At 39.2% G+C, this 12,951-nt stretch overlaps 1 protein-coding gene across 2 annotated transcripts; it reads left to right on the top strand.

The window, feature by feature from the left end:
• The first annotated feature begins 2,579 nt into the window (after positions 1-2,579).
• Positions 2,580-12,814, top strand: LOC311077410 (uncharacterized protein). Of its 2 annotated transcripts, XM_084105865.1 has the most exons (12): positions 2,580-2,672; positions 3,646-3,777; positions 5,477-5,561; positions 6,387-6,578; positions 6,689-6,757; positions 6,937-7,038; positions 8,500-8,625; positions 10,175-10,207; positions 10,349-11,433; positions 11,676-11,819; positions 12,012-12,220; positions 12,496-12,660. In XM_084105865.1, the coding sequence occupies exons 9-12, from the start codon at positions 11,256-11,258 to the stop codon at positions 12,520-12,522; spliced, it is 558 nt and encodes a 185-aa protein (XP_083961991.1). In that variant the 5' UTR covers positions 2,580-2,672; positions 3,646-3,777; positions 5,477-5,561; positions 6,387-6,578; positions 6,689-6,757; positions 6,937-7,038; positions 8,500-8,625; positions 10,175-10,207; positions 10,349-11,255; the 3' UTR covers positions 12,523-12,660. The 2 variants fall into 2 exon arrangements, with proteins under 2 accessions (XP_083961991.1, XP_083961990.1); XM_084105864.1 differs by having other exon boundaries at positions 12,012-12,814.
• Positions 12,815-12,951: the final 137 nt, after the last annotated feature.

Below are 12,951 nucleotides of genomic sequence, written 5' to 3'. Positions count from 1 at the left end.
TCAATCTCCACATTATCTACTTGTGCACCTCATAAAAGCAATTTCTCATTCTTTTGAACAAATTGCAGTACATTCATGCAGTTGATTATGTGCAAATGTATGCTGTTTCTTACATTATTAATTGCTTATGTCATGTTTATAAAAATGTATTATACTGGTTCTCTGTTGAATAGTCTTACCCCACAAAACATATAGGCATTAGTTCCATAAGTCATTAAATGCAGAATTGGTTGAACTAGTTGTCATAAACTGTCAAACATATTTTCTATACAATTCTATTAGACTTTTTTTGTCCTGAATTGTTGAATTGCAGAGGTGAGTTCTGAATTTCACTAATGAAGGGGAATGTAAAGCATTAGATCAATCAATGATCAACCAGTTCTCTATAATAGCTCAGAGTGCATCTCATGAAGCTTCATCTGGGATGCATACAGAGCACAACACGTTACACACTCTGAGAGAGGAAGAACAACAGGGTGAACAGCCGAGAAGAAGAAGAGGAGCAAGGATGTGTGGTGGAAGGGTAAGGAGGTAAAACAGAGGAACAGGCTAAGATTGTGTGTTTCAGAAGAAATAAGTGCCATTATTGTAGATCATGTTCTCATTCATGACCTTATGGCCGAGGCTGGATGAAGGGTGCAGCCGAATGTTGGGAGAACAACCGTGTGTCTTCAATCATTCAAGCGTTTGTAGACAGAACAGGTGTGTAATCAGACAGTGTTCACTCTACTGCACTGTACTGTTCACCATAAACTGTAGACTTACTGTAATGCTATAGGCTATTACAGAAGTCTACTTGCATTATACATTATACAGTAAATATACTTGATAGAGACACGTACATACAGTATATGTGTGATAGTCTTGTTTTTTATATCACAGTGCCACTGTACTGTAATCTTTTGTCAGACCAACAGTAAAAGTGCATATGTGAATCCTGTCCAGTCTCCTCTAGAGTAATGCGTATATGTGTGCTGTTTAAATTTATATGTCATTCAGATACAGTGCAGTATTTTGTATTTTCAATCATTGTCATCAAAATCGTAGCCATAGTTTACATCTGAAACTAAGCATTTTGACATTCTTGTTTGTGAACAATGACACAAGGATATGTTCTTTGATATTGTACTAAGGATTTTGAGCAAGTTACAGGAGTTTGATGGTAGGCTAATCTATTGTGTTCTGCTGTTTGTACGAAATGCACTTAGGTACTGGTGTGCAAATCTTAAGGATGATTCAATAAATGTACTAAAGTGACTGATAATAACTGTTAATAGAGCAGTTACAGCAAACATTATGTAACTGCTGTCTCTCTCTCTCTCTCTCTCTATATATATATATAGAGAGTCTCTCTCTCTCTCTCTCTCTCTCTCTCTATATATATATATATAGAGAGAGAGAGAGAGAGAGAGAGAGAGAGAGAAGAGAGAGAGAGAGAGAGAGAGATAGAGACAGCAGTTACATATAGTCATAATACAAAAGAAAAAAAGTGTTTAAAAGAATCATGAATCAAGCTGACACGTTTAAATGTTTGTTTACAGATGTATTTTGTTCTTACTTTGATTTTAAAAGCCATTGGATCTACACTAACCCTAACCCTAACCCTAACCCTAACCCTAGCTCTGTCTCTGCCTGTCAGACTGACTGAGATCTGCTCATACTGTGATCAGCCGCCCTTCCCCCACAGCACTGACTCTGATCGCGCGCGCGCCCTTCCCCCACAGCACTGAGACTGATCGCGTGCGCGCCCTTCACCCACAGCACTGAGACTGATCGCGTGCGCGCCCTTCCCCCACAGCACTGAGACTGACTGCAGAGTGAAAGAGATGAGATGAATGAACTAACAGACTGACCAGTGACAGAGAGATAGGTAATCAGCAGTGCTGCTCAAAAGATGACAATCTGTTGTGGCTATGCGTTTTTAAAGCACTTTTACATTGTCTAACAGCTTCTCCGCCCTTTAATGTAAATACCATTCATTTATTAAATACATAAAAAGATAATGCTGTTAAATTACACGTTAAAGTTTAATTTTGAGCCTCGAAATAATCCACACTCCTTCCCCCTTCTTAACTCAAATAAATTCTGAAGTAGTTGTGGGACACTGATGAAATGACAACAACACAGACAAGTGCAGAACTGGAGATATACCAGCTCATATCAGCCCTGCTGTATATTTGCAGACATCAATTTACTATTTTGATTAATGATATTAGTAGAAAATAATATGCCTGTTCAAGAGATCTAGGTTGCTCATTTAGGCATTTTTTGCTCTTTTAAACCTGTGTTTGTACGCACATGCGCAGTGGTTCCTAGTTCGAGGCGGGTGGATTCGTTTAAAAGTGATCATGTGCTCTGTCCACTAGAAAAGACCGGAAAAGACACTCTGGAAAGACTCACTTCACCACAGGTTTTTTTGTTTTGTTTTTTTTTAGTTTGAAGAAAGAGTACTGTGATTAAAACTGTGGAAAAAAAGATTCTTGCCATCAGATAATGTTCTATTAGGTTAAATAAATGTAGTCACAATTTCAACGTGAAATCCAAATACGTAATTACGTCATTTACGCAAGTCTGCGACCGTGGATGTGTTTTCCCGGGAAATGCAGACACGTGACAATGGGACGCGAAACAGACGACGACAACCCCCACCACGCACGCATTAAAGGCTAAAGGTGAGATCTAGACTTGTCCTCAAAATGCATGATAACTAAATACATTGTGAAATATGAAAGTTAGTAAGATGTGTTTATTTTAGTTGTTTAATTATTTTTTCCTTAGGGTTTTATTTACTTCTCGACTGTATTTGAGTTTGCTTCTAATATGATGATTTGCTGCAATAAAGAAAAAGTTTATTGCCAACTTGTAGGCAATGGCCAGTAAATAGAATTTTGTTATTTTTTATATAATAGTACTTTAGATTCTGCAAATTAATCTAAACAACTGAGTCAGTGATAGTCTACTAGCCTATATCATTGTTTTTTTTTTTAATCAAAAGTGTTGTCAACTATCAACAGTAATTTGTATAAATAATGAAATAATGAATTCCATTTTTTTATATCATTATTATTTGATAATTTTTATTTTATATAATATTTTTTATTACATTATATGCCTGTTCTTATTATTATTTATCTTTATAGAGCTTTTTTGCCCAATGCCAGTACATAGACACTTTATAGTATTTTTATTGTGTGTGTCAAATCCAAAGCAGACCAAAAGCACATTAAAAATAGCCCCTATGAATCTAGCTGGTTACTGACTGAAAATCTCCCATACGCTCTTAAATCAAATATGAATATACAGTAGATTGATGTCAATTGTGGTCACAAGGCACACAAGAACTAATGGTTTTTGGCATCATTGACATTGCCTTTTTTATCTAAATGCCTGTTGTTGACTGGTCACATGTGCTGTCATTGAATAGAGCTCTGTTGATATAATATAAAGATATACTTTAGTGTTTAACAGAAAAAAACACAACACAGGTTTGGAACAACATGAGGTTCAATTGAAACAACAATTAATATAATTGTATGTTAATTATGTATGTTTTTGGGTGAACAATTCCAGTAAGATCAACAAGATTTTTTTAAATATGCTTATTTATTTCATTCACCTTATATTTATTTTATTTATTTTTTTCAGTCATTTCAAGAAAGAAATTCAGCATGCTGGGAAATAAAAGGCGTAAAAAACCTCTGCAGGACGCTGAGCATCACATTACCTGTGAAACCGACAAGCCTGGGCTTCGAGAGCAGTTCATCAGCAAATATAAAGGCAAGTATAAATTACTAAGCAGTTTAGTAATAACGTTAATCTACAAAACTGAGAATTTAATGTGAGGTGAGTCATATGGTTGTTAGGCCAACTAATATCCATGTTTCACAAGTTAAACAAAACCAGTTACATTTTTGCATTTCTGGTTCCATCAACCCAAAGTCAATGTTTATTTGCACATTCTGAACCCAGTTATGCATAATAAGCCGACAGTGCATGTGGTCATGTAAACGCAGACTAAGGTCACCATAAACAGCATAAGCATAAACCAATCGACACAGATAGATTTTTGCCCCTTATTTGCAGATTTGCCCGGCATGTAAACACATTAACCTCTGTGTTCTGTGGCTTATTGAAGGGAGCATGTGTGATGTGTGACAGGAAAGTGTCCTTATTTTGGATTAAAGCACATCCAGACAGAGCGAGTGTTTTCTTGACCCAAGAACCTCTTAAAAGTATTCTCATCTCGTTCAGAAGTGGTACAGTCAAAATCCTGCACCCGATACTGCATGAGAGGAGAATATGAGTCTGGAAGTTTTCCTCTGAAATTCTGGAATACTCTTGGGCTTTATTTAACATCACAACTGACATGACATATGAAATACACAGTCAGATAAACGAATGGTTAGGTTTTGACGTCATTAACCTGATTTACTTATAAAGTAGTGGTTTACGTGGTTATTGGTTTGCATGTAAACCTGGATAATGGATTATTTCAAGAAGGTGATTTTATTTTGTTATCAGCGTATCGGTGTGCATGTAAACATGATCAATGGGTTTTGGTTAAATTCCTGAAATAAGATCCATGGTTAGCACAAGATCAAGATATTTTCACGCTTTACTCCACAACATAAAATAGTAATACTCTCTTGTGTGTTTTTTTTAAAAGCCTTTACTTGTCTGGTAAAAGGCAGTTGTTAACAAGTGTCTAAATGGGAGACGGGTTGTCTGGGACATTAAACGTCATCAGCTGAACAGATTAACTCATCTAGTCACTTTCACAGCCTCGTTGTGTTTATAATCGCACTCTTGCAAACTATTCTAGGTAGATGTAGGGATGGGGATGTATACATCACACAATCAGTCAAACATGCATTATAATAATGCAGAAACATTATAAATATTACACAGGGAGATGGATTTTAAAGCTTTAGAGTTCCTGGAGGCACATTTATCAACAAAAAAAAAAACAAACTCTATACTTTTATCTAAACTATAGAAGCCACATAAAACATCCATATACCACAAAGAAAAACTACCTGAAAGAGATGCAAATAATAAACAAACAGAATTGTCTTTTAAAATAATGCAACACAGTTGTTGAAGCTTCATCGTAAGGAAGTTGAAGTTGGTCAACCGTGGTGTAGTTTATAGATTAACTTTAGCTTATTTTCTGCAAATCCCAGTGGGTTTTTGTGGAGGAAACCAGGGGATGTTCAACTACTACCGGGTTGGCCTGCAAAAATAGGTTTGTGTAAGAAAATGTATGTAATTTTAACTGTATAATTTTAAGACTTAAAAGTATAATGTAAAGTATAAAAAGCAAATCATGCTTTGAGATTAGCCTGACTTTTGACTATTTTCCTTAAGTAATTTCCCTTTCACATCGTATAATGTACGTCATATGGTAGAGAACTTTTAGTAATAAAATAATAGTTGACATTAAAGAAACTGCAGCTAATGTATTTCTCCTCTTTAGAGCTTTCTTCCGACCGAACTGAACACTACACTGAAGCTGAGAACACGTTCCTGTTTGATTTTCAGTGGCATGGCAAAAATTGGTGGTGAGTACAGAACTGTTGGATTGATGTAGTAAGGATGCTAAAATATCTGGAACTGTAAAATACTTAGGATGTGTTCATACCTGGAGTTCTGTTCGCTTGGTTCGTTTGGTCCGGGTCCGCTTAGTGTTCAGATTGGCATTTCTATTGTCAAACCTGTTATGCTTGACCAGTCTGTCCTTTTTAGGGTCACATCTTCCTGTTTTTGGTTCGTTTACATGTCTCTGGGTCCATGTTACATTCTTTTTTCATTCGAACCGCACCAGAGTTCGTTTGGAAGCCAACTGAGACCTATTTATTCAGCATCTGGATCCTCTTGTTTGGTGGCACCAGGTTTCAGATGGCAGTGTTCACACTTATTCAAATTAACCACACTAACAGTCTAAACAAACATGCCAGGTGTGAACACACCCTAATAATTAAAATTCAACATGAACTGACATTAAGAGTACTGAGTGCAGTTTCCTTGAGTCATCTAAATTGGCTTTCCCTGTATTCCCTAAAGAGAACAAAATGATTAATTTTAGATGCCTTTATCTGAGAGCTGAGAGGATGTTGCAGTGCGCCATTTAATCTCATATATCATATAGATCAGTGGTTCTCAGACCCTCCTCTCTGCAGATTCTGTATGTCTCCTTCACCTGACACACTCAGATGAGTTCATAGAGCTGTGTTCTGATGATGAACTCCTCATCTGAATCAGGTGGATTAAAACACCAGACATACAGCATATGCAGAGTGGTGGGTTCCCAGGACTGGGGTTCAGAACCACTTATAATAACTGTACATGTCTAGCTAGTACTGAGTGGTCATTTTATGTCTTTATAGCATGGATGCATCTAAAGAAGACTCGTCCTTGGGAAGACTTATGTAAATGATGAGACCAGAAATACTTGCAAAATGAGAACCGTTGAAGTGAGCAGAAAACCTCACCTGTGTCTCTTTGCTGTACGAGACATTCTACCAGGGGAGGAAATCACTTACAATTATGGCGACTCAGATTGGCCATGGCGAGTCAAGGTACTATCAAGAAAATGCTAAAGAGATTAATCAGTAATTCTCACAAATCTCATAATCTTAACTCTCATTCTGATTAGTTACCATGTGATTGTGGTCTCATATTTCTCAAGCCTTTGAATAAAGCATCAGCAGAATCCACTGATAAAAAGCCAGCCAGCAGTTTGGGTCTGCAGAAATCGGTAAGTCCACTTTAAAACATCTGTATCATTATATTATTGACTCTTTCAGCGTAGAGTTGTGTGTGAAAGAAATGATAGATAACGTGTAGGACAGCTAGAGGAATGAACATGAACAAGTTTTTCTGTCCTTTACAAATATTCTGATTTTGATATTCACTGGTTTCTTTTCTGACATCCAGCCCCATTGTTCAGCTTCTGTTTCTTCTCCTGAATTGGACAAGGTGAACAGCAATGGTCCATATAAGCAGTCAGGCAAAGCAATAACATCAATGAATAAAACGGTAACCATCTCATACATGCAGCAACTATCTACTGATGTTTACTGCCAGCTAGTTGAAAGTGCAGTGAGTGATTTCTGAGAAACACTATTGATATTTGAAATCGACACCCAAACAGACACACCCCTCCCTTCATTGCTCGGCCCCCAAAATAATGAACACGCAACACAGGCAACCACTAACAGCTGGCGCTCAGGTGTTCAACTCGAAAAGATCTTTATCGCTGGCAAACCATAGGATGCTTTTTAAAGGTTTGGTTTTAGTTGATTGTAGGTGCATATCCACTTCATCCAGCACACGTGTGTAATAGTAGTGGGAAGTTCGGATCATTTTACTGACTCAGATCTTTAAATCTCGTTCATCAAAATGAACAAATCTTTTTTCAAGTTATTTCGTTCATTTCAGCAGAATGTATTTAAAATGTTACATGTTAGCCAAATTCCCCAAACACATCAAATGTTGATCGCATTTAGAATAAGAAAAAAATTGCAATGCAAGAAAAAGGCCATATTATGAGAAACAGTTAATTTATTTATTTGGGTCTTCAGGCTATGCATTCTGTTAGTTTACCTCACCTCCCGATCTAAGCCGTTCGATCATCCCGTGATCCTCATAAACTGAGCTTTGCAGTCTGTAGTACCAGATACAGTATTGATTAGTTCACGTTTCGAGTCTATCGACTTTGGGTTCAAGTCATTCGTGCATCACGTGACAGCCCCATATAGGCTGAGCTATGCAGTCGCTACCGGATACAGAATTGATTAGTTCATCTTTTGAGTTTTCGTGGACTTGATAGGTGAACTAATCATTTATCTTTCCGGTACTGACAGCATAGCCTCTGTGGGACTGACCGGAAGAACGAAAGACTTGGACCCGAAGTCTCGAGAGATGAACTAATCATTTCTGTTTCCAGTACAGAACCCATGGGATGTTGGGCATGTGCGGTCAGCGCAAAATGAACGAATCACTCTCTGAGACAACTCGGTAGTCCCGAGTCATATTAAAGATTCGTTCATGACGACCCGTCACTAGTGTATAAACGCTTCAAATGATACAAAATTGTATTGCCATTAGAAATGTACTTATGTACCCACACTTATGTAAAATGTACCCACAATTAAAACAAACAAACTAAAAATGACTTGGATGGTATGGAGTAAATGTAGCGCCTTACTACCAACCTCTGCTAGTTAAGTATAGTTATTGGTTCAGAGTTTAAATGTCTGACTCTGAACCAATGTAACTATTAATGTGACTATTGTCACAATTTGTATGTAAAGTTTGTATAAATGTTTGTTTAGAGTTTTTATTTTATTAATGATCTTTGCTTTGAAATGTGCAAAACATTTTTTGTTCACTCCTACAGTGTGTTTGTTCTTGTCTGAAATGGGTGCCACAGTTTTCAATATTGCTAATGTACATTTTATTCTTGTTTAAGCTAAATACCTCTTTATATATCTGCAGAAGCGGTTTCAATCAAGATTGGCAAAATTAAGACAACATCATGAAGATTGCTATGAACGTTTTAACAGAGCAGAAATTGAAAAGGAACACAAGATTGCTAAACAGCAATCACAAAAAGTTTGTTTGGTGAGTAATATGTGAACATAATCACACTATTCTGTGATCAACGCCTCAGTCAATTAACGGTTAATTATTTTATTATTCATTTATTTTATTAATTAACAGTTTGCTTAGTCCTTTTGCTTTTAGACCTTATATTTTTATTCAAATTATATTTCAAGCTGTCACAGTCATCCTCAGTCGCATCCACATCTGATGCACCCTCTTCATCGGCACCCTGTGCTTTGTCCACCTCTATAATGGCCTCATCAACCTCATGCTCTCCTGCCCTGTCCTCATCACCGTCACCAGCTCCTGCGCCACCCATGCCACCTTCATCCTCGCCTGGGCAGCCTTCATCATCATCATCTTCGCCTGGGCAGCCTTCATCATCCTCGCCTGGGCAGCCTTCATCATCCTCATCCTCGCCTGGGCAGCCTTCATCATCCTCGCCTGGGCAGCCTTCATCATCCTCATCCTCGCCTGGGCAGCCTTCATCATCCTCATCCTCGCCTGGGCAGCCTTCATCAGCTTCGCCTGGGCAGCCTTCATCATCCTCGCCTGGGCAGCCTTCATCATCTTCGCCTGGGCAGCCTTCATCATCCTCGCCTGGGCAGCCTTCATCATCTTTGCCTGGGCAGCCTTCATCATCCTCGCCTAGTAGGCAGCCTTCATCATCCTCATCCTCGCCTGGGCAGCCTTCATCATCCTCATCCTCGCCTAGGCAGCCTTCATCATCCTCGCCTGGGCAGCCTTCATCATCCTCATCCTCGCCTAGGCAGCCTTCATCTTCATCATCCTCATCCTCGCCTGGGCAGCCTTCATCATCCTCATCCTCGCCTGGGCAGCCTTCATCATCATCATCCTCGCCTGGGCAGCCTTCATCATCCTCATCCTCGCCTGGGCAGCCTTCATCATCATCATCCTCGTCTGGGCAGCCTTCATCATCATCATCATCCTCGCCTGGGCAGCCTTCATCATCCTCGCCTGGGCAGCCTTCGTCATCCTCGCCTGGGCAGCCTTCATCATCCTCGCCTGGGCAGCCTTCATCATCCTCATCCTCGCCTAGGCAGCCTTCATCATCCTCGCCTGGGCAGCCTTCATCATCCTCATCCTCGCCTAGGCAGCCTTCATCTTCATCATCCTCATCCTCGCCTAGGCAGCCTTCATCATCCTCATCCTCGCCTGGGCAGCCTTCATCATCCTCGCCTGGGCAGCCTTCATCATCCTCATCCTCGCCTAGGCAGCCTTCATCATCCTCGCCTGGGCAGCCTTCATCTTCATCATCCTCGCCTGGGCAGCCTTCATCTTCATCATCCTCGCCTGGGCAGCCTTCATTGCCTTCCTATGCGCAGCCTTCATCATCATCATCATCATCTTCTCTTGCTCCACCCTTATCTTCACTCTTATCAGTGATTCAAAATCGCAGATGTCTGAGACACTCTCATTAAGGGAGGTGGGTAGATTAATTTGCTTAATTATTGGGATGGTCTGGCTGTATTGCACTTGTAGAACTAACAATAGATTATATGAAATTATATATTATTTATATTTGTTTGTATTTCTCCTCTTCCAGATATCCTCTTTAAGGCCATCAAGAAAAAGACAGGTATGTGACTTGCCATGTGATACTTTATATGCTCAATTTTTTTGGCATAATTATGACTTTGCTTGCCAGTATCCACAATGCGATGAAACATAATGTTACAGGAACCACTGCCTTGAGTAAGTGTTATATTCTCTCATTCAGTATTCAGGAAGTACCGTCTGTGACACAGACTACAGCGATGTCACAGACTACAGCGATGTTGACCAAACATACCAAAAATCAGCTCAGATGAATCGGATGGTAGTTCTTCTGGACATGACATGGTCAAAAATGGCCAGACACCTTGAGTTTGTCCATCGCAGAGGGAACACTGCAGCTGGCAAAAATGAGTAAAGTCCTAATGGCCATGGAGAAAGGAACACTGTCTGACTACAAAGGAAAGATGCATCTGTCAGTATGAACTACACGCGAAACTTCATCATAGTTCATAAAGGACACTATTTTCTTGAAACCTTTGCTCACTTCTAAGCCGACTGGTGTGTTTAGAGCACACAGAGGTCGAACTCTTTTCCTGCCCTGGGCATCATCATCTTTAGGTTTCAGAGGACAGTTTTTGATATGTTTCCAAAGGCTACGCTTGTTATAAGGCCCTTGGCAGTAAATGCAGTGAATAAATTCTTTGGCTCTTTGTCTATTTTTTGAACGGTAGTAGGCAATCATCTCCCCATGTCCTTGTCTCACCACATCTGTGTTGTGGGCAAAGTTGCCCCTTTTTCAAAGGAGGTTCAACTGTACTCGTCTTTCTTTGGAATGTTTTGGAAATGCTATTGCCTTTACAACCCCCACTTCGTTGCGATGGACAAATTCAAGGTGTCTTGCCATTTTTGAATATGGCTTAGAGCAATTAAGGCAATACTGCTTCTTGTACGCCTTGCGGAGTTCCGTCTTTGGTGATGGCATTGACTGAATAAAAGTCTTATCACCAGACAAGGTGTTTGTCTCTTTAGATTGGCATTTCATCTTTTTTGGTGATGGTACAGTCATAAATTGATCAGATGAACTACCTGCCTCGTTGGGAGATGTTGGATGTATCAAAGCACTTTTGACAATGTCATGTCCAGAAGAACTACCATCCGATTCATCTGAGCTGATTTTTGGTATGTTTGGTCACATCAGACCCCATCCTGTTGAACAAGTGCTCTCCCAGCTGCTAATGGCCATGGAGAAAGGAACACTGTCTGACTACAAAGGAAAGAAACTTGATGACATTGAAATTGACCCAAATGGTACGAGTATACTTGGACTGTCTGTGTGTATCTGTTCTTTACATATTTGCAAAACAATGTATATGTTACCGGCAAAGTGTGTAATCCGGAATTCTATAGAATGCCCTAGGTAATGTAGGTAGGTAACTTAGGTAACCATCAGGCATTCTATACAATAACGGGATTTCACACTTTGCCGGTAACATATATAATCATGTCACAGATGGTAAGTATAAGCAATAAAGTGTAAATTTTTTTGTCAGTGAATTATTTAGAGCAACTTGAGGCCCAAGGTGATTCCATGTCAAGTGATGAGGAGGATTACAGTGACCTATCTCAGAAAACAGCACCAGCAGAGACTGATCAACTTGTTCAATCTGATCAATCTGTTTCATGGGAGGATCAAGGTAAGAAAAATCTCTAAACTACACAAACAACAATAATCAAATAAACATGAATCAGCTCCATGCAGCAATATCCAGCCAAATGAAAAAAATATACACATTAGGACACATTAGTCTTGATTTGGTCTTTACTCACCAATTTAGTTGTAATGAGAATGTGTAATGAGTATTTACTTGTTTTTAACTATTTCATAGGTTCTTCAAACGCTCCAAAAAAGAAATGGGAGGACAGTGAGGTAAAAGCAGTAGAGAGACACATGATGAAGTTCATCAAGACATACAAAGTTCCTGGTAAGCAAGACTGTGAAAGATGCATTCACGCAGAGCCAGAAGCTTTGAAGCAGCGAACATGGACTGGTGTGAAAAATTATGTGCGGAACAGGATCACGACTCTTAAAGAAAAGGTGGTTTGTAGGGTGGCACAAACACTTTAACACTTTGCACATTATGCTCTTTTTGTAAGAAATGGAGCTAAATTAAAAGAAATGAGGATATAGGTGTAGAAATATTTTGAGGATGGAATGAAACAGAATATAAAGTGCAAAGTTAGAGTATAAGAAGGCTAATGAAGAAGTAGAGGATATTAAGATAGTCAATTTTCATTATTCAGTTTTCTTTGTTCAGTTGCAATGAAGTTGGATGGAATGTCATGTTAAACTTTTTGATATTTCTGTCATAGAGGGAGGAGAGAATGTTAAGAGGATAAAAAGGGAAGAGTGAATAGGTGTGTTGGACATGGGCCGTGGCTGGATGTAACCGATCGGTGAGAGTTGCAGTGTGCAGGCGGGAGGAGCTGAAAACAGACACGTGAGTCGGACACTTTCTGCTTCCCGTAGTGACGCAGAGCCAGAAGCTTTGAAGCAGCGAACATGGACTGGTGTGAGAAATTATGTGCGGAACAGGATCACGACTCTTAAAGAAAGGGTGGTTTGTAGGGAGGCACAAACACTTTAACACTTTGCACATTATACTCTTTTTGTAAGAAATGGAGCTAAATTAAAAGAAATAAGGATAAAGGTATAGAAATTAAAATTGAGAGACGCTCACGCTGTGTTTGCATACTTTACCACAGCTGAAGTGAAATAAATGCATTATTTGCCAAATACACAGATATTTCAGAGACATTTTCATGCAA

The sequence above is a fragment of the Abramis brama genome, assembly GCF_963993115.1.
Source record: "Abramis brama genome assembly, chromosome: 2".
Lineage (NCBI taxonomy): Eukaryota > Metazoa > Chordata > Actinopteri > Cypriniformes > Leuciscidae > Abramis > Abramis brama.
Note: the sequence above shows the minus strand (reverse complement) of the source record. Positions and strands in the feature narration are given on the sequence as shown.

Coding starts and splice junctions, on each gene's coding strand:
- LOC311077410 (XM_084105864.1), top strand. CDS start 6,459: ATGAGAACCGTTGAAGTGAGCAGAAAACCTCACCTGTGTCTCTTTGCT. Junction 6,758..6,936: donor GTTTGGGTCTGCAGAAATCG/GTAAGTCCACTT, acceptor TCTGACATCCAG/CCCCATTGTTCAGCTTCTGT. Junction 7,039..8,499: donor TAACATCAATGAATAAAACG/GTAACCATCTCA, acceptor ATATATCTGCAG/AAGCGGTTTCAATCAAGATT.